Raw genomic sequence first — 27,070 nt, forward strand, 5'->3', positions numbered from 1 at the left:
CCTCATAGTCTTGTTTCAAACCAATCAGGTGTGTCAGCTCTATCACAGTTGATTCAGCAAATCAACTCCTCATAGTATTGATTCGAACCAATCAGGTGTGTTAGCTCTATCACAGTTGATTCAGCTAATCAACTCCTCATAGCATTGATTCGAACCAATCAGGTGTGTTAGTGAAAAGAGCCTGTGCACTCTGCCAGCAGCTCTCCAGGCCCGGGCTTGGTCCACTGCATTCATCTACAGCACACCTTAACCCTTTCCTGTCCAGCTACTGTTTTACCACTCAGATACAGTGCTCACCTCATTCTGAGAATCCTCAGCTTTGGCCTTTGTGGCCGAATATACAAGTGTGCCCTCTATCGTGGAGTGTCAGGTAAGCACAGAATAACTTTGATATTGATCTAAAAATCAATCTAAGATCTGTTTTATAACTTCCCCCGTAATGGTTAAGTTGAGGACTTGGTAAACTGATTCTAAGGAAAGCTTATACCCAACTGTGGATCTAAGAGAAACATGTCCCGCAGATACAATGACAAGTGGTTAAATATCATGTAAGATATCTACACTCCTGCCCATTAAAATACCTTTAATGTCATGAACTCCTTTTTCATAACCTTCATTGTAAGAAGACTCTCTCTACCCACAAACGTGTCTAGAAAATATGTTGTGGCAGCTGTTTGGAAGAGTTGGCCGATACTCAATCACTTCAAAGGCTTTAAACAATAAGCCTTGACTGCTGAGATGAGAATAGCATAGCCTAAGAAATTAAAATATTGTTTGCCTTGCCTACTCAACATGTGTCTCCTGCAACGCCCCCTATGATGTTTCCAACAGTGACTTTATTAATACAGGACATTGTCACGTTGTTGCTAATAAGTTGGGAGAACGTTGTGACATCTTCATTTTGCTCGTAGGGGGATGGAATGAGACACTGATCTGAAATAATCAGAATGCCACATTAATTCATCTGAACCAATTTGAAATAACTTTTACACAACAATTGATTGCAGATGTTTGACAGAACATATACAATGGATATTAAAAGCTGTGACGTGATTGACTTGAAAAAAGAAGTGTTGATTTGATACCAAGAACCTATGTCTTTTAACAATTAGAAAACTCAGAAGTATATATAATGTTACGGATATATCTCACATGTAATCTCCAATTTGGAGAAACAAATGAATTGTTTCAGTATTAGTGGTTCTTTTGGTAACACTTTATTTGAAGGGGCTCATCACTCTTTTGTGAAACCCTTCATTACACCTTTAAGCCTGTGTTGTGGTACCATTCATTACACCTTTAAGCCTGTGTTGTAGTACCATTCATTACACCTTTAAGCCTGTGTTGTAGTACCATTCATTACACCTTTAAGCCTGTGTTGTGGTACCATTCATTACACCTTTAAGCCTGTGTTGTAGTACCATTCATTACACCTTTAAGCCTGTGTTGTAGTACCATTCATTACACCTTTAAGCCTGTGTTGTGGTACCATTCATTACACCTTTAAGCCTGTGTTGTAGTACCATTCATTACACCTTTAAGCCTGTGTTGTAGTACCATTCATTACACCTTTAAGCCTGTGTTGTGGTACCATTCATTACACCTTTGAGCCTGTGTTGTAGTACCATTCATTACACCTTTAAGCCTGTGTTGTAGTACCATTCATTACACCTTTAAGCCTGTGTTGTAGTACCATTCATTACACCTTTAAGCCTGTGTTGTGGTACCATTCATTACACCTTTAAGCCTGTGTTGTGGTACCATTCATTACACCTTTAAGCCTGTGTTGTAGTACCATTCATTACACCTTTAAGCCTGTGTTGTAATACCATTCATTACACCTTTAAGCCTGTGTTGTGGTACCATTCATTACACCTTTAAGCCTGTGTTGTAGTACCATTCATTACACCTTTAAGCCTGTGTTGTAGTACCATTCATTACACCTTTAAGCCTGTGTTGTAGTACCATTCATTGTAACAATCAAAACACATGTATTTAGCGTCATTCATAAGGAATCTTCAAAATACAAGTCTTTATTTATACGGTGAAAACTTGTCATTTTAAAGTCCGTGTACCCAACAGACACACTACACTGACAGACTACACTACTAGTCAACAGGCTGGGGGTAGTGTAACAGGGTTGGTTTTGCTTCTACTAGACTCTTCATAAATATGCATTATAAAGTTGATGTATTCAGAAAATAAGAATTTGTTCATAAATGACTTGCCTGGTTAAATAAAGGTAAAACAAATAGGGGAAAAAATAAATATGTATTCTAATGTTTATGTATTCAGATTGGTTGGTTGAATTTCATGTCAATGAGGTGTTATTCCATTGGCCAAACTTGCATTGTTCTCAGTCTGAGATTTACATGGAAGCAGTAGGTCAAGTTCTAAACTAAACTATTGTATTTTATTTATGTAAATTACAGTGTGTAAATGTTTGGTATGTACAGCAGCTCAAGGTCAGCCACAGAGCTCTACTCTAGAAGCAAGTCAGATGGACATGTCATTTGTAGACATTCCTGCAGTAGGCAACCTGATCCTCCTTAAGGTCTCAAAATAGTCTAGAACAATCCATGGTAAAAGAATAAGGAGTGTGGTGCTCCTCGAAGTGGGTGGGACTAGAGAGACACAGACACACAGAGGCCTCTCATCCAATCCATTTCCTTTACCAGAGGTGTCCATAATTAACTTCTGCTTGGTTGTCCCTTCCAACCAGATATAAGGAGTCTGAGGCCCCTGTATCCATGAGTCAGATAACTTCTTGCTCTGTTGGTAAGACTCCTTAGATTTTTACATTTGTCTCATATTTGTCCTCAGCATCTGAGGCGGTAGCTAACTGCATTGTTTGAGTTCATAATTTAATGTATTGTAAGGCCTTACAATATGCAATCAAGTGGCATTGATTTAAAATGTACTTTAACTGTGTTTTGCTTCAAACCTGTCACCTTCATTCAAGGTGAAAAGTGCTGCACCTGCATTTGTTTGTAAATTCAGGGGGGGTGGTCAAGAATGTAGCTGGATTGTCAGGGATACTTGACAGAATGTACAGTAAAGTAGGAAAATGAATGTTACCAGTTGCAACTGTAGTTGAATTGGACAGGGCTGTAATGATGGAGTTGAATGATGCCATTCAAAATGTTGCCCTTCGGGTGCCAAATTACTAGACTAGTTCGTATTCACAACACCCTAATGTTTCACAGGATCCTCCAAGACATACAAATTCAACTGTAGGAGGGGAAAAAGGTGAGACATGGTTTGTCTTCACATAAAAAGTGATGAAAAAAAATCTGTCTGAGATACAGTACCGCTCACTCTGTTGACTGTGGAGGAAGCACCACAGAGTCAATCATGTTTCTTGTTTCATCTCTTTCCTAGTGAACCGTCACCATGAGTACGGACGCGGAGATGCAAATCTACGGCAAGGCTGCCTTGTACCTTCGTAAACCCGAGAGGGAGAGGATGGAGGCACAAGCCGCACCCTTTGATTCAAAGAACGCCTGCTATGTGACAGACGTCAAGGAGCTGTACCTTAAGGGCTTGATCACTGGCAGGACAGAGGGAAAGTGTACTGTCAAAGTCACAAATGCTGATGGCACTACAGTGGTAAGTCTGATCTGAAAAGTATTGAAGTTAAAAAATTATCCATATTGTTAAAAACATGCCAAAAGCTAATATGAAATCAGTAACGAAAAAAAGATTAAGAAGCATTTCTTTGTTCTTTTTTAAGCAGAATATAACCTTCAGACAAAGCATTTTTATTGCTGCTATTTAAAACTGTCATGGAATTATTGATAATGACAAGTCAAGAATCTCCATGTATTTGTCAGTGCGTGATTACAAAGTAGTTGGATTAAATGGGGGTAACCATTTTAATTAGAAAAAAGCATTGAGTCATGACCAGTTCGATCCGTGTGAAATCTAGATTTCTGACTGTTTCAGGACAAAGAGTTCAAAGAAGCAGACATCTACCAGATGAACCCCCCGAAGTACGACAAGATTGAGGACATGGCCATGATGACCTACCTGAATGAAGCCTCTGTGTTGTATAACCTCAAAGAGCGTTATGCAGCATGGATGATCTATGTAAGAAACCTGCATAAACATACACACATACTGTAAATGAACATAAGAAATTCCTACATGCATGAACATGAGAAATACACACGTGAAGTACTACACTCAAATGAATAGTAGAAACCAAAACATACCAATACAGTAGACCCACATTAGTATACCATAGTACACCCACATCCTCACATAAATCCAGGTAAAAGTCCATCTAACTTTGCTAATCTCCTAATTGAAATTCCTTTCATCCAGACCTACTCTGGGCTCTTCTGTGCCACGGTGAACCCCTACAAGTGGCTCCCCGTGTACGACGAAGTGGTTGTCAACGCCTACAGAGGGAAGAAGAGGATGGAGGCTCCACCCCATATCTTCTCTGTCTCTGACAACGCCTTCCAGTTCATGATGATTGGTACGAGCTCTCATGGAGAAATGGATGGATGGATGGATGGAATCTACTGTCTTCTAGTCTAAATTAGAACAGTTTGCTGGGAAGCGCTCATTTCACTAGCCTTGAAAGGAAGATATTCCAAAATGAAATTCATGATGATGCTTATGAATACAATGATGTACTCCAAATGTTGATTGATTATAATAAGCAGCATTGTTTTTGGTTCCAGATAAGGAGAACCAGTCCGTCCTGATTACGTAAGTTGTTTTCTATCATTTCACTTGAGAAGGTGTTTCTATTCTAATATATTGGGTGACTTGGTGTTATAAAATACAGGACATTATGAATGGATTAGGCTTTCTGTAGTAATGACTTGGTGTTATAAAATACAGGACATTATGAATGGATTAGGCTTTCTGTAGTAATGACTTGGTGTTATAAAATACAGGACATTATGAATGGACTAGGCTTTCTGTAGTAATGACTTGGGTGTTATAAAATACAGGACATTATGAATGGATTAGACTATGCTTAACAATGACTCGATGAGGGGGAATATTCATTAATTATTTGCGTATGTTAGAAAACGTGTCTGCAGTGTATTTTTCAAAGCTATTTCTTAGTGAAAGCCAATCTGACATTCAAACATGTGACTAAACCAATCTTTCTCTGTCAAATAAACCAGTGGAGAATCCGGTGCAGGAAAGACTGTCAACACCAAGCGTGTCATCCAGTACTTTGCCACCATTGCTGTTTCTGGTGTCAAGAAGGAAGCAGACCCCAGCAAAATGAAGGTAACACATTTTAGTTTGGTGTTCTGTATAAACTTTGATTTTCAAGCGGTGAATAGTTTTTTAATTAAAGTGTATTCTAGTTTCTGAGAAATTTGTGTTTGTCTCAATCAGGGGTCTCTTGAAGATCAGATCATTGCAGCTAACCCTCTGCTGGAGTCTTACGGTAATGCCAAGACAGTGAGGAACGACAACTCGTCTCGCTTTGTAAGTATGAAGGGCATACTGTGGACGTGACCTTCAATTGGAAAAAATATTTTAGTAGTTCCCTATAGGTGTCATAATACCCATAAAACCTTGCGGTAAAAACAGGGAAATGCGTCCAATTGTTTTTCCACCTTTTATTTCTCCCATAGGGGATTTTAGAAACACTTTAAATAAGGGCTGTGGTCCATGTAGGCTCACCCTGGCGTGACGTTTTGATCACCATGTCAATCAGAAAAGGTGACTTTTATCAAAATATTTTTCACTATTTACTCTCAGATTTTCAAAATGCTAATTAGCATCATGCTAATAGACATGCAAGCTCCTGCAGGTCATCTCTAGCTGACACCTTTGCTAACAGCTATTGACAGAATGTACCATTTAAATAAAGACAGAATGTACCATTAAAATACATGTAGCCAATTGAATCATTACTACATTTAGCTAACATTAGATAGTTAATCCAGAGATTCTAACCTTTGCCTAATTTAGGAACTCTCGTCCAGATCATTATGGCATTTGTAGTTCTTTATGTTAGCCACATTAGCAGGGAATTAGCATTTCATTTGTTGTGGCTAAATACAGGCAAAAATATTTAGCTAAAAGTCACCTTGTCTAAGATAGATTTATATGGTTATCAAAACTACACGCTAGAGTAAGCCTACACAAAACCCAGCACTTGTTTTAAGTGTTTTTAAAATCCACTATTGGTAAAATGAATGGTGTGTATAAACGTTTGGAACCATTTCCCTGTTTGACCGCTAGGTTTTATGGGTATTACGACTGATACTGTGGTGCTCTATGGTTTTGTCAATAGATGTCAAACAAATTGTATCTTTTCAAGGGGTCTAACAAAGTAAAATATTAGATTTATTTAGTTGACCTACTTGTAACCACTATGCTTTACAACAGGGTAAATTCATCAGGATTCACTTCCAAGGAGGAAAACTGGCTAAAGCTGACATTGAGACCTGTGAGTTGGTTTCCCTTGTTTCTCAATGCTTTCCTTAAATCACACAGAATATTTGTTGGAGATTGAATCATCAAATGTAATGTTATCTTATGTTATCTCTCTCTCTCTCTCTCTCTCTCTCTCTCTCTCTCTCTCTCTCTCTCTCTCTCTCTCTCTCTCTCTCTCAGACCTGCTAGAGAAGTCCAGAGTGGCCTTCCAGCTGCCCGCTGAGAGAGGCTACCATATCTTCTACCAGATGATGACCAACCACAAACCTGAGCTAGTTGGTAAGGCAAAGTACAGGTTAAGGTGAAATTATTTACACTGCCATCTGTGGAACTTATTCAAATGTTTCCTAGTCCACACTGTTAATATTATTATAATGAGTACTTCCAAGGTAACAAGGCATCTAAACATGAGTCAGGTCTTTCAAGGTCTTTCATGGGAAAGATCAAGTAATGCACTGTGATGCACTAGTCCAGGAGCATTAGTCTTTTGATGCTATGCATTATATACTGCATGTATCCTTGAGTCCATCTATTGAGTAAAGGAGGGAGAGATACTGTAAAGGTAGGACAGCAGAATTCGCAGTGATTTAACTGACAAGCCATTCTCCGTTGTCCACAGAAATGACACTCATCACCACCAACCCTTACGACTTCCCCATGATCAGCCAGGGTCAGATCAGTGTGGCCAGCATTGACGACAAGGTCGAGCTGGATGCCACCGATGTGAGTGATACAAAGTGTGAACCAAACTCTAGACATGGAATGGGTAGGACCACAATACACACTGAATGCATTGATAAAACTCATATTGTGCTGTCATATACTAGTGTGTTGGCCAAAAGTAATCATGTGGAACTGAGAAGACAGTTAATTCTAACCATCCCATTTGTTCTGGACTGAATACAGAATGGTAGTGTACTGTAACTGAGCAAACTACCGTTCAGTTCTTCACTGTTGTACTTCCTGTTTAATACCAGGATGCAATTACAATCCTGGGCTTCTCTAACGATGAGAAAATGGCCATCTACAAGCTGACAGGAGCTGTAATGCACCATGGAAACTTGAAATTCAAGCAGAAGCAGCGTGAGGAGCAGGCCGAGTCAGATGGAACCGAGGGTGAGTCACACTCGTAAGACGTAATATATGGAAAGCATTAGTCCCTTTCCCCAACGTAGAAACAACAACGTAAGAAGTTCATTCCACGGAAACGGATTTGTGTTGTGATTTTCATTTAAAATGTATGACTAACAAAAATCATACATTTTACAGTTTAACAAACCATTCAACTCAACTTTTAACAATTTACACTGAAAATATTACAAAAAAACATTTACTGTGCAGATGTGCAAAGTTTGGTAACAAGAATTCTAGTAAAATCTCCCTCAGTTTTGCTGTGCCCAACAATGCTCTGAATTAAGATTCAACAATGTCTGCAAATAGCACAACTGGGTGATTTGAAAAGTCAATATAATATAATACCCATAGCAAAAATGTTTATCTTTAATTTATAATACATGGAAACTATGAGAATAGAAAGGTTCAGTACTTTTGTGAAGCATCACAGCACAATTGAAAAATGGCAAATAGAAACTGGAGATAGATGGGAGAGGTTGAGGGTAGCTAAAGGATTTGACTAAAAACAAACAGAAGACAACTGTTGTAAAATATCCGTAAAATGTGTATAGTATGTAAAAACTGGAAGAAGTAGCCTAAGTGTTGCTGTCCATTAGTTTACTCCAAATAGGGGAGATGTGGTAGGGTTAGGGGCAAATATAGACTTTGGGCATCACAGTACATTAGAGCTCAGTGGAGTACAGTACAGCACAGCACAATATAGTACAGTAGAGTAGAGTAGAGTTCAGTACAATACAGTATGGTATATTATAGAGTACTCAACTTGTGTCCAACTTTGTACTGAACTCTACTGTAAAGTGCTGTACTGTACTGAACTATACACTACTGTACTGTACTATACACTACTGTACTGTACTATACACTACTGTACTGTACTATTCACTACTGTACTGTACACTACACTACTGTACTGAACTATACACTACTGTACTGAACTATACACTACACTACTGTACTGAACTATACACTACTGTACTGAACTATACACTACTGTACTGAACTATATACTACACTACTGTACTGAACTATACACTACTGTACTGAACTATACACTACTGTACTGTACTGTACACTACTGTACTGAACTATACACTACTGTTCTGAACTATACAATACTGTACTGAACCATACACTACTGTACTGTACTGAACTATATACTACACTACTGTACTGAACTATACACTATCGTACTGAACTATACACTACTGTACTGTACTATACACTACTGTACTGAACTATACACTACACTACTGTACTGAACTATACACTACTGTACTGAACTATACACTACTGTACTGTACTATACACTACTGTACTGAACTATACACTACTGTATTGTACTATACTATACTGAACTGTACTACACACTACTGAACTCATATCCAATCATATCAAATGTATTTATATAGCCCTTCTTACATTAGCTGATATCTCAAAGTGCTGTACAGAAACCCAGCCTAAAATCCCAAATCCCAAGCAAGCAATGCAGGTGTAGAAGGACGGTGGCTAGGAAAAACTCCATAGAAAGGCCAAAACCTAGGAAGAAACCTAGAGAGGAACCAGGCTATGTGGGGTGGCCAGTCCTCTTCTGGCTGTGCCGGGTGGAGATTATAACAGAACATGGCCAAGATGTTCAAATGTTCATAAATGACCAGCATGGTCAAATAATAATAATCACAGTAGTTGTCGAGGGTGCAACAAGTCAGCACCTCAGCAGTAAATGTCAGTTGGCTTTTCATAGCCGATCATTCAGAGTATCTCTACTGCTCCTGCTGTCTCTAGAGAGTTGAAAACAGCAAGTCTGGGACAGGTAGCACGTCCGGTGAACAGGTCAGGGTTCCATAGCCGCAGGAAGAACAGTTGAAAGTGGAGCAGCAGCACGGCCAGGTGGACTGGGGACAGCAAGGAGTTCATCATGCCAGGTAGTCTGAGGCATGGTCCTAGGGCTCAGGTCCTCTGAGAGAGAGAGAGAAAGAAAGAGAGAAAGAGAGAATTAGAGAGAGCATACTTAAATTCACACAGGACACCGGCTAAGACAGGAGAAATACTCCAGATATAACAGACTGACCCTAGTAGACTGACACATAAACTACTGCAGCATAAATACTGGAGGCTGAGACAGGAGGGGTCAGGAGACACTGTGGCCCCATCCGATGATACCCTCGGACAGGGCCAATCAGGCAGGATATAACCCCACCCACTTTGCCAAAGCACAGCCCCCACACAACTAGAGGGATATCTTCAACCACCAACTTACCATCCTGAGACAAGGCTGAGTATGGCCCACAAAGATCTCCGCCATGGCACAACCCAAGGGGGGGCGCCAACCCAGACAGGAAGATCACGTCAGTGACTCAACCCACTCAAGTGACGCACCCCTCCTAGGGATGGCATGGAAGAGCACCAGTAAGCCAGTGACTCAGCCCCTGTAATAGGGTTAGAGGCAGAGAATCCCAGTGGAGAGAGAGGAACCGGCCAGGCAGAGACAGCAAGGGCGGTTCGTTGCTCCAGAGCCTTTCCGTTCACCTTCCCACTCCTGGGCCAAACTACACTCAATCATATGACCTACTGAAGAGATGAGTCTTCATTAAAGACTTAAAGGTTGAGACTGAGTCTGCGTCTCTCACATGGGTAGGCAGACCATTCCATAAAAATGGAGCTCTATAGGAGAAAGCCCTGCCTCCAGCTGTTTGCTTAGAAATTCTAGGGACAATTAGGAGGCCTGCGTCTTGTGACCGTAGCATACGTGTAGCATATGTGTAGGTATGTACGGCAGGACCAAATCGGAAAGATAGGTAGGAGCAAGCCCATGTAATGCTATGTAGGTTAGCAGTAAAACCTTGAAATCAGCCCTTGCCTTAACAGGAAGCCAGTGTAGGGAGGCTAGCACTGGAGTAATATGATCAAATGTTTTGGTTCTAGTCAGGAATCTAGCAGCCGTATTTATCACTAACTGAAGTTTATTTAGTGTTTTTTCCGGGTAGCCGGAAAGTAGAGCATTGCAGTAGTCTAACTATACACTACTGTACTGTACTGTACTATACTGTACTGAAATATACACTACTGTACTGAACTATACACTACTGTACTGTACTGTACTATACTGTACTGAAATATACACATTCTGTACTGTATAAACTGTTATGAATAATTCATAAACAAAATTGATATGAGTAGAAACACTAGCTAACTAATCTACCTTTACTAGCTAACTAATCTACCTATACTATACACTACACTACTGTACTGAACTATACACTACTGGGCTGAACTAAACACTACACTACTGTACTGTACTATACACTACACTACTGTACTGTACTATACACTACTGTACTGTACTATACACTACTGGGCTGAACTAAACACTACACTACTGTACTGAACTATACACTACTGAACTGAACTATACACTACTGAACTGAATTGATATGAGTAAAAACACTAACTAATTGGCAGGTCTCCCTTTACTTGTTAATTCTGTAAAGCTTAATTGTTCTCACGCCTCATGAGGTAACAGAATTTTAATGCACAAGGCAATGTTTTTTAAACTTACAGAAGGCAGAAACATTTCTCCAAAATATAAGTGTTGATATTAGTTGTATTCCTAATACCTTTTAAGACTTTTTCTGCTGTTTTATAAAACCCATGTTCATCTGTTTGACGAAAAATCTAAGCATTTGTTATTTCCTCATTTTCAAGATGGCAAATGGTAAAACAAATATATATATATATATATTTTCCTTAATTTCTAGAAAATATAGACTCTTAGCTTTCATTTGACACCCAATTTGACATGCGCCTATGAACTTCCCATGTTGGTGCTCATTGGTCCTTTTACAGGGAAATGAACAAGACAGACGGTGCCACATGAAAGTCAGGCAGGATATACATTTTGGAGATCAAATTCCAACCTCCAGAAATGATTTGAATAATGGATGTGGGTGAAAATTAAAACTTAACCTATAAAAGACATCTGACTCAAGCGATCTGTTGTTGTTGGTTTTCTCTCCAGTGGCTGATAAAATCGGCTACCTGCTGGGCCTGAACTCAGCTGAGTTGCTGAAATGTCTGTGCTACCCCAGAGTGAAGGTCGGCAACGAGTACGTGACCAAGGGACAGACTGTGCCTCAGGTAAGGCGGTTAAACACAGCATCAAATATTTTCTGACCACATGAATTATTTTGGGGACAATTGCATTGCTTTTTATAAATACTTAGGTTGTTTTTCCCAACCTTATCACTGGACATGGTCAATATATCATGTATTAATTTGAGGCATTATCATTGAAGGTTTATAATGCAGTCATGGCTCTGGCCAAGTCCATCTATGAGAGGATGTTCTTGTGGATGGTCATCCGTATCAACGAGATGTTGGACACCAAGAATCCAAGGCAGTTCTATATTGGTGTGCTCGATATTGCTGGATTTGAGATCTTTGATGTGAGTATGAGACCAGAACAAGACAATTAGTTGTGATTGAGAAGGATTACAGATTTGTATCATGAAATGATCCCTTCTGAAATTCCATCAACAGTACAACAGCATGGAGCAGCTGTGCATCAACTTCACCAATGAGAAACTGCAACAGTTTTTCAACCACACCATGTTCGTCTTGGAACAAGAGGAGTACAAGAAGGAGGGAATCGTCTGGGCCTTCATTGACTTCGGCATGGACTTGGCTGCCTGCATTGAGCTTATTGAGAAGGTAAGTTGTCTGTAAGGATTATATTGGGATGCAACATCAAAGCTCATAGGGAGCGCATTGAGAGATATTATCACAATGGTACAACATATCTGACTGTTGAGAACTCAATATGTTTCCTATGATGACCCCTAAATGAATATAATCCTATAAAATGATGTTTGCTAAAGGAACAAATGTTATCCGAAATGCAAATGTTTTTACATCACACAGTCACTTTAACTATACATTCATGTACATATGTACATACTACCTCAATTGGCCCGACCAACCAGTGCTCCCGCACATTGGCTAACCGGGCTATCTGCATTGTGTCCCGCCACCCACCACCCCCAACCCCTCTTTATGCTACTGCTACTCTCTGTTCATCATATATGCATAGTCACGTTAACCATATCTACATGTACATACTACCTCAATCAGCCTGACTAACCAGTATGTAGCCTCGCTACTTTAAATAGCCTCGCTACTGTTTTTCACTGTCTTTTTACTGTTGTTTTATTTCTTTACTTATCTATTGTTCACCTAATGCCTTTTTTGCACTAGTAGAGCCTGTAAGTAAGCATTTCACATTAAGGTCTACTACACCTGTTGTATTCAGCATTTCACTGTAAGGTCTACTACACCTGTTGTATTCAGCATTTCACTGTAAGGTCTACTACGTGACAAATATACTTTGATTTGATTTGAAATATCACTCATTTGATAAACATCTCTTTTTGTAAAGCCATTGGGCATCTTCTCCATCCTTGAAGAGGAGTGCATGTTCCCCAAAGCTTCAGACACTACCTTCAAGAACAAGCTGAACGACCAACATCTTGGCAAAACCAAGGCATATGAGAAACCCAAGCCTGCCAAAGGCAAGGCAGAAGCCCACTTCTCCCTGGTGCACTACGCCGGCACTGTGGACTACAACATCACTGGCTGGCTGGAGAAGAACAAGGACCCCCTGAACGACTCAGTTATTCAGATGTACGGGAAGTCCTCAGTCAAACTGTTGGCTGCCCTGTATCCCGCTGCCCCACCTGAGGGTAAGACCAGCATCAAGTCAAAAGATTAAATTAATAAGCAACAGTTACAACTCAGACCCACACTGTCTTTAAAGCACTGGCCACCAACCTTTTCACAGTCAAGATCACTTTGTGAGTCAAAATGCAAGCCAAGATCTACTGCTGAGAATTGTTTTAACAACGACTTAGAAAACACAAGCCTATGCAACATGAACCAATTAAAAACAGTCCTGTAGCAATGAGGTTTGTTCAGTAGTCTATAGGCCCAATACATTATCACTGTATACAGGTTATACTTGAATTGCCCTGCCAATGTGATGTTTTTCAGACCATTTTGAAATTGTATATATATATATAAAGAAAATGGGTATATGATCACACTGGTAATAGATCATTTGTCGTATTACTGATTGAGACACAGCTGAGTAATAGTTTCCTCTTTTTTACTGGATTGACGGCATCTGATGGTCAGTCTGAGGGGAGGGAGAGGGCAGAGGTGAGGCTACTTCTCCCCCGACTCACTGTCCCTCCGCTCTCCCTCCCTCCGTAAAGAGAACAGGGGACACAGTCTTCCAGCTGATGGTCAGTCTGAGGGGAGGGAGGGAGCAGAGGTGAGGCTACCTCTCCCCCGACTCACTGTCCCTCCGCTCTCCCTCCCTCCGTAAAGAGAAAAGGGGACACAGTCTTCCATCTGATAGTCAGTCAGAGGGGAGGGAGGGAGAGGGCAGAGGTGAGGCTGCCTCTCCCCCGACTCACTGTCACTCCGCTCTCCCTCCCTCCGTAAAGAGAACAGGGGACACAGTCTTCCATCTGATGGTCAGTCTGAGGGGAGGGAGGGAGAGGGCAGAGGTGAGGCTGCCTCTCCCCCGACTCACTGTCACTCCGCTCTCCCTCCCTCACTCCGTAAAGAGAAAAGGGGACACAGTCTTCCAGCTGATGGTCAGTCTGAGGGGAGGGAGGGAGAGGGCAGAGGTGAGGCTGCCTCTCCCCCGACTCACTGTCCCTCCGCTCTCCCTCCCTCCGTAAAGAGAACAGGGGACACAGTCTTCCATCTGATGGTCAGTCTGAGGGGAGGGAGGGAGAGGGCAGAGGTGAGGCTGCCTCTCCCCCGACTCACTGTCACTCCGCTCTCCCTCCCTCCCTCCGTAAAGAGAAAAGGGGACACAGTCTTCCAGCTGATGGTGAAACTCAAGTCGCACTGCATTCCTTCTGCCTCATGCACTATTCATTACAGAAGCAGTGCTGGTTGTAGTCATTCATTACAGCTGCAGTGCTGGTTGTCCTCATTCATTACAGCTGCAGTGCTGGTTGTAGTCATTCATTACAGCTACAGTGCAGGTTGTAGTCATTCATTACAGCTACAGTGCTGGTTGTAGTCATTCATTACAGTGCTGGTTGTAGTCATTCATTACAACTACAGTGATGGCTGTAGTCATTCATTACAGCTGCAGTGCTGGTTGTAGTCATTCATTACAGCTGCAGTGCAGGTTGTAGTCATTCATTACAGCTGCAGTGCTGGTTGTCCTCATTCATTACAGTGCTGGTTGTAGTCATTCATTACAGCTACAGTGATGGTTGTAGTCATTCATTACAGCTACAGTGCAGGTTGTAGTCATTCATTACAGCTACAGTGATGGTTGTAGTCATTCATTACAGCTACAGTGCAGGTTGTAGTCATTCATTACAGCTACAGTGCTGGTTGTAGTCATTCATTACAGCTGCAGTGCTGGTTGTAGCATGAGTGGAAGTAGCGAGAACACGCATTTTATGTCTTTGTGGGTCCGATTCTTGTTTTGACAGTCTATGGAGTCTATGGCTCGAGGAAACTGTACAGGCACGGTGCTCTGAGCTATCTGATTGGCCAGCAGTAGGCCTATACGTGCAGTTGATTTGCTCTCTACCTTCAGACATGAAACGGTTTAAAATCCCGATCGACATGTTGGTGACCAATGCTTTAAATTCTTTGAATGAATCACAATTTATCAGGGTTATTACTGGGTTAATTTACTCATTCAATAGGTGTTATTTTGCACAATCCAGTTGGCAGCATTTGATTCTCTCATTTCTAATGATCTTTTACTTATTCACATTTGAACAGATACGACCAAGAAAGGAGGCAAGAAGAAGGGTGGCTCCATGCAGACTGTGTCGTCCCAGTTCAGGGTGAGCTTTTGAAATGTGTATTTTCAGTCCTCCAAAAGGAGCATTGATTACCATAAATGATTCCTGAGAAAATGGTTTGTAACACTCTTCCAGGAGAACTTACAAAAGCTGATGACCAACTTGAGGAGCACTCATCCTCACTTTGTGCGCTGCCTGATCCCCAACGAGTCAAAGACTCCAGGTACAAGAAATATTGTCTTGAATATTACATTTTATCAATACAGTGTCATTAACCTTAACAATCCTTTAATCTGTTAATAAGTATTAAAGAGACATGGTTTGTTTTTCCAGGTCTGATGGAGAACTTCCTGGTTATCCACCAGCTCAGGTGTAATGGTGTTCTGGAAGGTATCAGGATCTGCAGAAAGGGCTTCCCCAGCAGAATCATCTATGCTGACTTCAAGCAGAGGTACACTCACACAACACACACACACACACACACACACACACACACACACACACACACACACACACACACACACACACCTGCTCCAAGTGATTTCCCAGCATCAGAATAGGCTTAGCTTTTATGTAATATAACCAACCTATTACAACTTTACATGTGTTAAAAATGTCTCCTCATTCAGGTACAAAGTACTGAATGCCAGTGTCATCCCCGAGGGCCAGTTCATGGACAACAAGAAGGCTTCTGAGAAGCTGCTTGGGTCCATTGATATAAATCACGATGATTACAAGTTTGGACACACCAAGGTCAGTCAAATACCACCCCCCCCCCCGTCCCCACAAATGCTGACATCCAAACACAACTTCAATGATAATTTAAACATGAACCATTCAACATCTCCCCAATTGATTTATCCATTATTTCTTCTTCATTTAAAGGGTCAATCAGCAGTTACATCCATTTTTTTTAAATGATACATTAATGATATGTAGCCATTGATTCTTGAAGAATATAACGTATAAATGCCTCATGAGCTTAGTTCAACTGTGGAACCCGAAGGATAAGCTTGTTTTACTCTAATGGTTTGTAAACTAAGTAAATGTAAACTAACACTATATAGCCTCAAAAAATGGTTAAACCTATAATTTAATAGCATGGATGGTCAGTCCTTGCATCCTGTCTATGAATTTGAGAGTTGTTACATTTCTCCAGCCCCATCCCTCTTTTTTTACTGAAATAAGGGCAGGGAGTACATTTAGTTATTTCTTCAACTGCTGATTGACATTTAAACTTGTGAAAAAGGTGGAAAAAGTTTTCTTCAAATTCGTACAAGTATAGAAACTCAACTCATTATCATGTGCATTGTGTTAGAGTGGTATGGCTTCAGTTATCTGTGTACATTATTCACCTACAACTGCAATAACTTCCAACTTCTAGACAAGCTGTCCCATGGTTTGTTTGTTAGCACTGCAATCTTTATATTGTTCAAATGAATCTAGTAATGTTGTTCCCCTGTTCTGATCCAACCCTTTCTATCTGTCACCATCTGACTCTGGTTCCAATGGCCATGTTGACCTGTGTCTCAGGTGTTCTTCAAAGCCGGTCTGCTGGGTGTCTTGGAGGAGATGAGAGATGAGAAGCTGGCTGTTCTGGTCGGCATGGTCCAGGCTCTCAGCCGTGGATTCCTCATGAGAAAAGAGTTCACCAAGATGATGGAGAGGAGGTGAGGAAGAGTAGACATCTTGGCAAAGCTTTCTGTGAACCACCTGAATGCAATGCATTATGATCACATACTGTATATGCTGTGAGTTGATCAGAATGAGAAAGTAGGTCTTATAATGCTCTATTAGTGCTGCAGTTTGGGATTTGGCAAAGCTGTTCAGTTGTCATTTGTATTGGTGATATTTACCCATTCATTATTAAATAACATAAAATGCCTCCTGATTTAAGCATGACCTGTCAGTCCTTGCATCTAGAACTCTGTCTATGAATGTCAGAGTTGTTCCATTTCCTTAGCTACGTTCCTCAGCTGTATACTCAAAGTGTTTGGGGGGAGGTTGTTGTTCTTCAAATCCCAGAATGTAGCTTTAAGCACGTCACTCACCATGTCACTCTATCCTCTCTGTCGACCAGAGAAGCTATCTTCACTGTCCAGTACAACATCCGTTCATTCATGAATGTGAAAACCTGGCCATGGATGAAGGTGTACTTCAAGATCAAGCCCCTGCTGAAGAGCGCTGAAACGGAGAAGGAGCTGGCCAACATGAAGGAGAACTTTGACAAGATGAAAACAGACCTGGCCAAGGCTCTGGCCAAGAAGAAGGAGTTGGAGGAGAAGATGGTGTCCATTCTGCAAGAGAAGAACGACCTGGCACTCCAAGTTGCATCTGTGAGTGAGAAATGATCTTCATAAGGTCATATTTTCATACACATGAATACACAATTTTTTTTATTGCACATGTTAAACATATATTTTATGAATATTGATTTGCTCTGAACTCTATGACTAAATGAATTCCATATTTTGATAAACAAAGTGAGGAAGCTGATTTTTCTCCTGTTCTGAAATCAGGAATCAGAGAATCTGAACGATGCTGAGGAAAGGTGTGAGGGACTCATCAAGAGCAAGATCCAGCTGGAGGCCAAACTCAAAGAAACGACAGAGAGGCTGGAGGATGAGGAGGAGATGAATGCTGAGTTGACTGCCAAGAAGAGGAAGCTGGAGGATGAGTGCTCTGAGCTGAAGAAGGACATTGATGACCTGGAGCTCACCCTGGCCAAAGTGGAGAAGGAGAAGCACGCCACTGAAAACAAGGTCTTGTGTCTTACCAAAGACAGTTTAACCAAACAATAACTCATACCATAATCAACTCAAAAAATTGCTCAACAGAAATGGAAATCCAGATGTATTGTAACGAAATAGTAGAATAGTGGTACTCCCCAATTTTATTGTATGTTCAGCTGCCCCTAGTTTATAACTTCCATTCAGTACACTGGCATGGCGTACACTGCCACCTAGTGTTGAATCTATAGAACAGTACCTGTTGACACATTTCTAATCTGAATTAAACGAATGCAATACATAAGAAACTAAATCTCCCATTTATGTGAAGTAACAAAAGGCTAATTATGTGGTGGCCGTTTTCAGGTTAAAAACCTGACAGAGGAGATGGCGTCTATGGATGAGAGTGTTGCCAAGCTGACCAAGGAGAAGAAAGACCTCCAAGAGGCCCACCAGCAGACACTGGACGACCTGCAGGCAGAGGAGGACAAAGTCAACACTCTGACCAAGGCCAAGACCAAGCTGGAACAGCAAGTGGACGACGTGAGTGGAGTTTGACATTTTGGCCATGATAGTGTGTAAGATGTTATTATCTTCTGTTGTTTAGATTTGAACAATACATGTGTGTTCTTATCTTGTAGCTTGAGGGTTCTCTGGAGCAAGAGAAGAAGGTCCGTATGGACCTTGAGAGAGCCAAGAGAAAGCTGGAGGGAGATCTGAAACTGGCCCAGGAGTCCATAATGGACCTGGAGAATGACAAGCAGCAGTCTGATGAGAAAATCAAGAAGTAAACAAACAATACCTGCTGTATTGACAATAATGGTTGTTCTTGTCTAATTCTTGTAATTATGAATTAGCATTTACCTGCGATACGTATGATACTCTAACTTCACTCTATCGAACCCAAACCAACCTTGCAATCAACATGTTTGTGTTTCTTAGGAAGGAGTTTGAGACATCCCAGCTCCTCAGTAAAATAGAGGATGAACAGTCTCTGGGAGCTCAGCTACAGAAGAAGATCAAGGAACTCCAGGTACAGTACAGGACCTAAGCTCCAGTACAGAAAAGAACACATCTGAAACATCTCCTAAAAAAATATTCTGGTAGCACACATTTTTTGGAAGATGTGGTTTCTTATCGTAGTGGTTTTGGTTCCCGCATGGGACGCTATCTACTGAATATATTAGTGTAACTGGTTTTGTATGAACACATTTAAAAAATATATATACTATTATTGTTTTATGTATTGTAGTATCCATCAACTGTGCTCCTGCCCCCTGTTCTAGGCCCGTATTGAGGAGCTGGAGGAGGAAATTGAGGCTGAGCGTGCTGCCAGGGCTAAGGTTGAGAAGCAGAGAGCCGATCTCTCCAGGGAACTTGAGGAGATCAGCGAGAGGCTGGAGGAGGCTGGAGGCGCCACTGCTGCTCAGATTGAGATGAACAAGAAGCGTGAGGCAGAGTTCCAGAAGCTGCGTCGTGATCTTGAAGAGTCCACCCTGCAGCATGAGTCCACAGCCGCCGCTCTGCGCAAGAAACAGGCCGACAGTGTGGCTGAGCTCGGGGAGCAGATCGACAACCTGCAGCGTGTCAAACAGAAGCTGGAGAAGGAGAAGAGTGAGTACAAGATGGAGATTGATGACCTCTCCAGCAACATGGAGGCCGTCGCCAAGGCTAAGGTAAGTAGTGATGTTTTGATCAAGCAGTGTTGAGGAGGGTCAACTACATTACCATTCAAGTGAACTGAAGTTGACAGGAGTCTCATATATAAAGTAATGATGGAACATGTTTCACTAACAGGGCAATCTGGAGAAGATGTGCCGTACTCTTGAGGACCAGCTGAGCGAGATCAAGACTAAGAATGATGAGAATGTTCGCCAGATCAACGACATCAGTGGACAGAGGGCCAGACTCCTGACAGAAAATGGTACCCTCATCAACAATGAACAACAAACCAATTAATTCTTCAGTAAAACATAATAACATGTATTGGGGGCTGTATCCACGTATTCCAGTCCACAGAGTTTCTACTGTTCTGACTTAAACTGTAATGGTCGCACTTTAGAACCATTTGTTACATTATCAGAGAAAATATTTTATTCAGATTACTAATACTTTTGAAAAACTAGAGGATTACTTATTTGATTACTTTTAAATTGAGAAATTATGTTGGTCAAAAAATAAATTGACTTCATTTGTTTTCTCGCAATTTTGTTAGTTCCACCTGAGCGAGTCTGACCACAATTCAGAGACCACTATGATGACACACCAAATGGGTTTGATGGATGCTTTTCGTCTGCTTCTCATGCCTCTTAAGGGGAAAGTAATCCAAAAGTAATGTAAAGTAATCAGATTACATTACTGAGTTTGGGTAATCCAAAAGTTACGTTACTGATTACACTTTGACAGGTAACTAACTAGTAACTGTAATGGGCTACATTTAGAAAGTAACCTACCCAACCCCGAATATTTAACACCTAACATTGCCCTACATTACCATGAAATACATGTTCAATCTTAGAGAACAGAGACCCAATTAACAAGATGTCCCTCTGTCCCTGGAGGTGAGTTTGGCCGCCAGCTGGAGGAGAGGGAATCTCTGGTGTCTCAGCTGACCAGAGGCAAACAGGCCTTCACCCAGCAGGTGGAGGAGCTGAAGAGGCAGATTGAGGAGGAGGTCAAGGTAAGGGAATTTTGAAATCCCAATGTGTCCCTCGAGACAAAATGATTGCCCACTCCTGATCTAGACAGTGATTAGGCCACCCTCAGAGACTTCTACTGTCATTTGTTTTACTATCTCTCTTAGTCTTTACATTTCTCTCTTTGTCTCGAAAAGGCTAAAAACGCACTGGCCCACGGTGTCCAGTCTGCCCGCCATGACTGTGACCTCCTGAGGGAGCAGTTTGAGGAAGAGCAGGAGGCCAAGGCAGAGCTGCAACGCGGCATGTCCAAGGCCAACAGTGAGGTGGCTCAGTGGAGGACTAAGTATGAAACTGATGCCATCCAGCGCACAGAAGAGCTGGAGGAGTCGAAGTGAGTCGCACGGAACAGCAAAACTCAAATATAGGGTGTGGATAGTGAGTGGTAGGGAACTCTAATATAAGGTCACGTTGAGATGTATTGTAACGTTTGTAAACCCTCTGTCATCCAACAGGAAGAAGCTGGCCCAGCGTCTGCAGGAGGCTGAGGAGACCATTGAGGCGACCAACTCCAAGTGTGCCTCCCTGGAGAAGACCAAGCAGAGGCTGCAGGGAGAGGTGGAGGACCTCATGATTGACGTTGAGAGAGCAAACGCCATGGCCGCCAACCTAGACAAGAAGCAGAGGAACTTTGACAAGGTGAAAATTAATTATCCTCAACCTAGAGTGATATTTTCTGTCTGCTGTATGATCAAATGTAGCATAATTCTAGCATATTTCTGATTCAAAACTCTTTATCAAGACCTAATGAATATACCATTGATTTCCTTAGGTTCTGGCAGAGTGGAAGCAGAAGTATGAGGAGAGCCAGGCTGAGCTGGAAGGAGCTCAGAAGGAGGTTCGCTCAATGAGCACTGAACTCTTCAAGATGAAGAACTCCTACGAGGAGGCTCTGGATCATCTGGAGACTCTGAAGAGAGAGAACAAGAACCTGCAACGTGAGCATTTGACAGCAGTTATATTGTACTCATGTTTGACTAGTGTAAACATCAACATTTCAATTTTTTTCAACTTATAATCGGTATTCCTTTGAACAACCCAAAGGAGTGGGGGCATTTAGATTTACAAGAACCTATGAAGTGCTGATTAATTCATGAATCAAATTGTATTTGTTACACGCTTCGTAAAAAACAGGTGCTTACGGCCCTTCCCAACAATGCAGCGAGAAAAAAAGGAAATAATAGTGAAAAAATAACCCGAGGAATAAATACACAATGAGTAACGATAACTTGGCTATGTACACAAGACACCAGTACCGAGTAGATGTGTAGATGTGTAGATCGTTACATAGTAACCAATAGCAACCCAGACTTATGGCTTGGGGTAGAAGCTGTTTAGGGTCCTGTCTGTTCCAGACTTGATGCATTGGTACTGCTTGCCATGCGGTAGCAGAGAGAACAGTCAATGATTTGGGTGGCTGGAGTCTTTGACAATATTTAGGGCATTCCCTGACACCGGCTGGTATAGAGGTCCTGGATGGCAGGAAGCTCGGCCCCAGTAATTATTTTCATTCTATGTCAACTTCATTGCATTGACAATACCCACTGAAAATCTCCCAAGTCTAAACTGCTCCTGTGTTTGTGTGTGCAGAGGAGATCGGTGACCTAACTGAGCAGATCGGAGAGACTGGCAAGAGCATCCATGAGCTGGAGAAGGCCAAGAAGACCGTGGAGACAGAGAAGTCTGAGATCCAGACCGCTCTGGAGGAGGCTGAGGTACAATCTACAGCTGTTTGATTGGAAAAGCAGTGTTCATTTGATCATTTGGATCCCCATGAGCTTTTGCAGGAGCATCAGCTACTCTTCCTGGGGTCCACAAAAAACACAAGACAACAAATAACAAAACACTGATAGACAAGGACAGTTACACAAATGTAAAATACAACATACAAACAATACAACTAAAGTGGTACACTAGCCAACGCCAGCTACAGTCCCACACTCCCTGTATTGGTGTTTATTGTATTCATATATATTTAATTCCTTGTGTTATACACATCCAAATGTACTGAACACAATTGGCCTGACTGCTTCTCTTTGTCCAGGGAACACTGGAGCACGAGGAATCCAAGATTCTGCGTGTGCAGCTGGAGCTGAACCAGATCAAGGGTGAGGTGGACAGGAAGCTGGCTGAGAAGGACGAGGAGATGGAGCAGATCAAGAGGAACAGCCAGAGGATGGTTGACTCCATGCAGAGCACCCTGGATTCTGAGGTCAGGAGCAGGAATGATGCCCTGAGGGTGAAGAAGAAAATGGAGGGAGACCTGAACGAGATGGAGGTTCAGCTGAGCCACTCCAACAGGCAGGCTGCTGAGGCCCAGAAACAGCTGAGGAACGTCCAGGGACAGCTCAAGGTAAAGGGACTGGGATATCAGGCAAAAAAATCTGAAGGTTAAGGAGAGATTTGTTTGTGAATCTGTAGGAATGAATAGAACAGAGAAATTGAATTGAGTTGACTAATATAGTGTAGAAAGGGAGAGATATTGGGGAAATTCTTATCAATTAACATTTCTTTCACTGACCCTATCACCTGTACTTCCACAAGTCCTAATGAACCCATGTCATTGTGAACCCCAGGATGCCCTGTTGCACCTTGATGACGCCGTCCGCGCCGCAGATGACATGAAGGAGCAGGCAGCCATGGTGGAGCGCAGGAACGGTCTGATGGTGGCTGAAATCGAGGAGCTGAGAGTTGCTCTGGAGCAGACGGAGAGAGGCCGCAAAGTGGCTGAAACTGAGCTGGTAGACGCCAGCGAGCGTGTTGGACTGCTGCACTCCCAGGTATGGGTCAAAAGCCATTTCTAAAGAAACTCAACCAAGCATACCGTTTCTGCCTTGTTACCTGAAAGTTGTCTTGTGAGTCACATGTTGTTTCTTACTTCTCCTCCAGAACATCAGCCTTCTGAACTCCAAGAAGAAGCTGGAGTCTGACCTGGTGCAGGTGCAGGGAGAGGTGGAAGACATTGTCCAGGAGGCCAGGAATGCAGAGGAGAAGGCCAAGAAGGCCATCACTGACGTGAGTCCTTATGTTCAATTGCATTCACTTGATTTGTATCCAAAGACCAATGCTATCTGGGATGGTTTAACAGAACAAAGATCTCAGAGGAACGTTATGATTGGTGCCAAATGGTGCATAAATTAAATAAACTACGAATTCAGGCGGCCATGATGGCTGAGGAGCTGAAGAAGGAGCAGGACACCAGTTCTCACCTGGAGAGGATGAAGAAGAACCTGGAGGTCACAGTCAAGGACCTGCAGCACCGTCTAGATGAGGCTGAGAATCTGGCCATGAAGGGAGGCAAGAAGCAGCTCCAGAAACTGGAGTCCAGGGTGAGTTAACAGCTGGGTGGATATGGGTGGATTGAAATACTGATGGAAATGTATTTAATCATACAAATACACAGGAACATTGTGTAATGACTTTCTCTCAAATACCCACATAGATAATGAAATTGTATCATTACAGATCCCTTTAATTAAAATTGTGAAAGTACATAGGAACAGACAACAATTGTGCTTCCTTGACTGGTTAGAAGAATATACCTCTGTTGTACTAAGATTTGTTGCGTCTGATTTCACCACCTCAAACAAACGCCTTTTGTCCATAAAGGTTCGTGAGCTCGAGACTGATGTGGAGGCTGAGCAGAGAAGAGGTGTAGATGCGGTCAAGGGAGTCCGCAAGTATGAGCGCAAAGTCAAGGAGCTCACCTACCAGGTAACAGAAAGTGCCTTCTTCCCAAACGTGACACTAACACAGACAGGTTTGTGTATAAAACTATGTGGCATTGATTCTTTGATCTTGTCCCACAGACTGAGGAGGATAAGAAGAATGTTGTCAGACTTCAGGACCTGGTAGATAAGCTGCAGATGAAAGTCAAGGCCTACAAGAGGCAGGCTGAGGAAGCGGTGAGTCACATACTTTGTCAGCGTACATTGATAAACATATTTCTCCCCTTGCAGACATTACAACCCTTAATATCCATACAGTTTAGTTTAGGCTTTAACCAATGCCTCAGAAAGAAGAGCACTGATTGGTAGATAGGTAAAAAAAAATGGCAAAGGAATTAACATGTTACAGGAATGCTTTATATCTGCAAAGATTGGGGAGTATTTCAGAGTGAAGAAAAAAACAGAATGGTGTAAAGCACAGGCCAAATCCTAGAGAAAAAACACATTCAGTCTGCTTTTCACCAGACACTGGGAGACAAATGAACCTTTCAGCTCGACAATAACCTAAAACACAAGGACACATCTACACTTGAGTTTCTTACCAAGATAACAGAGAATGTTCCGGAGTGGCCTTGTAAAGAAACTAAGGGAAATGAGAAACGGTGATATCAGGTGTGGCTAAAGTTGTTCATGGCCAAATTCACCCTGTGAATGGGAGGATTTCCATCCCACTCGCCATCCACTTCTTTTGGTGTAGGTGGACCAGGAGTGGGGGTAATCTCCACCTTTGAATTTAGTCTGCTTTCAGCCATATTGATCGCTAAAATGGGCTACAAAAGCAAAACAATAACTAGTCTATCGTTCCGGACCTGTACAGGCCGTCAGTTTATTCACTTAACTAAAAAATATTTTTTAACAGCGTATAAATGAAGATAAAATAGCTTACAGACAAATACTCGCTCCAAACACATTCTTTAAACAGACACACTCATCCAGAGAAATTAGGGTTACGTGCCTTGCTCAAGGGAACACCGACAGACTTTCACCTAGTCGTCTGGGGGGTTTCAAACCAGCAACCTTTCGATTACTGGCCCTACGCTCTTAACCGCTAGGCTATCTGTGGCATAGCATGACCTGTGGGTAGCGAATGAGAAGGATTTTTGACTTATATCTTCTTGAAAAATGATGGCGAGACTTAAAAATGTCTGTATAGCAATGATCAACATCCAAATGGACAGATGTTGAAGAATTATGAAAGTATTGCACAATCCAGACATTTAGACATAAAGACACAAAGACACAGCCAAAGATGTGAATACCTATCTAGTCCTGATATATATATATATTTTTTTTTTATTAATACCAATGGGTTTTTTTTTAAATAGTTCCTCTAATTTGATTTTACAGTGTATGTTTTGTAGATCGTTGACAAAAAAAAACGAATTTAAATCCATTTTAATCTGAATTTGTAACACTATAAAATGTGAATAAATCCAAGGGGGTGTGAATACTTGTTTTAGACACTGAACACCCCCGGAGGCAGTGGTTTGATCCCCCGTTTCACCACTCATTCTCTCTGATGGATCCTCTATCTCCCTATATACATTGTTATCCTAAATCTGTCAACAACAAAAAGCATTGAAATACCTTAATTAAGAAAAAATTATATTAATTTGCTACCTGAAGCTTCAAACTTTGAATGCTGATTTTATGCTTCCCCCTCTCTTTTCCGCACCCAGGAGGAACAAGCCAACGGCCACATGTCTAAGTTCAGGAAGGTTCAGCATGAGCTGGAGGAGGCTGAGGAGCGTGCTGACATCGCTGAGTCTCAAGTCAACAAGCTCAGAGCCAAGACCCGCGACACTGGAAAGGTACAGAGCTGCTACTAAACCTGTACCTGACTCATGTTCAAATATGGCCACATCAACACCACTTATGAGTCGGTCCTCACAGAGGTCAATACCAAACTTTTACACTCACTAAAAGGTATTTAAGATCTCTAAGAACCACATTTCAGGTAGGGTCAAAATAGATGAATACAATCTAAGATGGTACTTCAAAATTGAAAATCAAAGTTCAGCACTGAGCCATTAATGCTTCATCCATTACATTATCTCTAACTGTTCATATATTCATATATTTTACATGTTCATTATTAATACTCATCCATTATTTTCTTTCTGTCCTCCTTACAGGGCAAAGAAGTTGCTGAATAAACAAGACCAAAGTCTTACATCATTTTTCTGTGTTGCATAAAATATGATTTTCACGGTGAAATGTTTAACTTGGATTAAAAACATGTCGGCTTACATACACTCTCTTTGTGACTGTGGACTCATTACTCAGCAAACAGCTGTTTTATATCATAAAAATATTGTACTTTAATTTAAGGCGCAATCTAAGATTCCAAAAAACAACGATGCTGTCTATGTGTCGCTATGGTAGAAAGCGTTGTTTAGATATTATCAAATAGACCAGCTAATACCATCCTACCATTACACATTAGTACCATCCTACCATTACACATTAATATCATCCTACCATTACACATTATTATCATCCTACCATCCTACACATTAGTATCATCCTAC

General features: G+C 41.6%; 1 protein-coding gene across 1 annotated transcript; it reads left to right on the forward strand.

Moving 5' to 3' along the window:
• Positions 1-2,750: 2,750 nt before the first annotated feature.
• LOC139375804 (myosin heavy chain, fast skeletal muscle-like) lies at positions 2,751-26,794 on the forward strand. Its single transcript, XM_071117674.1, has 41 exons — positions 2,751-2,776; positions 3,206-3,249; positions 3,382-3,609; positions 3,946-4,089; positions 4,327-4,483; positions 4,692-4,719; positions 5,148-5,256; positions 5,368-5,460; positions 6,370-6,430; positions 6,598-6,696; positions 7,037-7,140; positions 7,395-7,533; positions 11,567-11,685; positions 11,844-11,993; positions 12,088-12,258; positions 12,983-13,286; positions 15,364-15,428; positions 15,522-15,609; positions 15,720-15,837; positions 16,016-16,139; positions 16,920-17,056; positions 17,467-17,722; positions 17,906-18,148; positions 18,482-18,658; positions 18,757-18,902; positions 19,058-19,148; positions 19,402-19,791; positions 19,913-20,039; positions 20,677-20,795; positions 20,949-21,145; positions 21,267-21,450; positions 21,584-21,749; positions 22,402-22,526; positions 22,856-23,164; positions 23,388-23,591; positions 23,701-23,826; positions 23,970-24,140; positions 24,421-24,525; positions 24,621-24,716; positions 26,219-26,350; positions 26,675-26,794. The coding sequence occupies exons 3-41, from the start codon at positions 3,394-3,396 to the stop codon at positions 26,693-26,695; spliced, it is 5,811 nt and encodes a 1,936-aa protein (XP_070973775.1). The 5' UTR covers positions 2,751-2,776; positions 3,206-3,249; positions 3,382-3,393; the 3' UTR covers positions 26,696-26,794.
• The last annotated feature ends 276 nt before the right edge of the window (positions 26,795-27,070 follow it).

The sequence above is a fragment of the Oncorhynchus clarkii genome, chromosome 20 (assembly GCF_045791955.1).
Source record: "Oncorhynchus clarkii lewisi isolate Uvic-CL-2024 chromosome 20, UVic_Ocla_1.0, whole genome shotgun sequence".
NCBI lineage: Eukaryota > Metazoa > Chordata > Actinopteri > Salmoniformes > Salmonidae > Oncorhynchus > Oncorhynchus clarkii.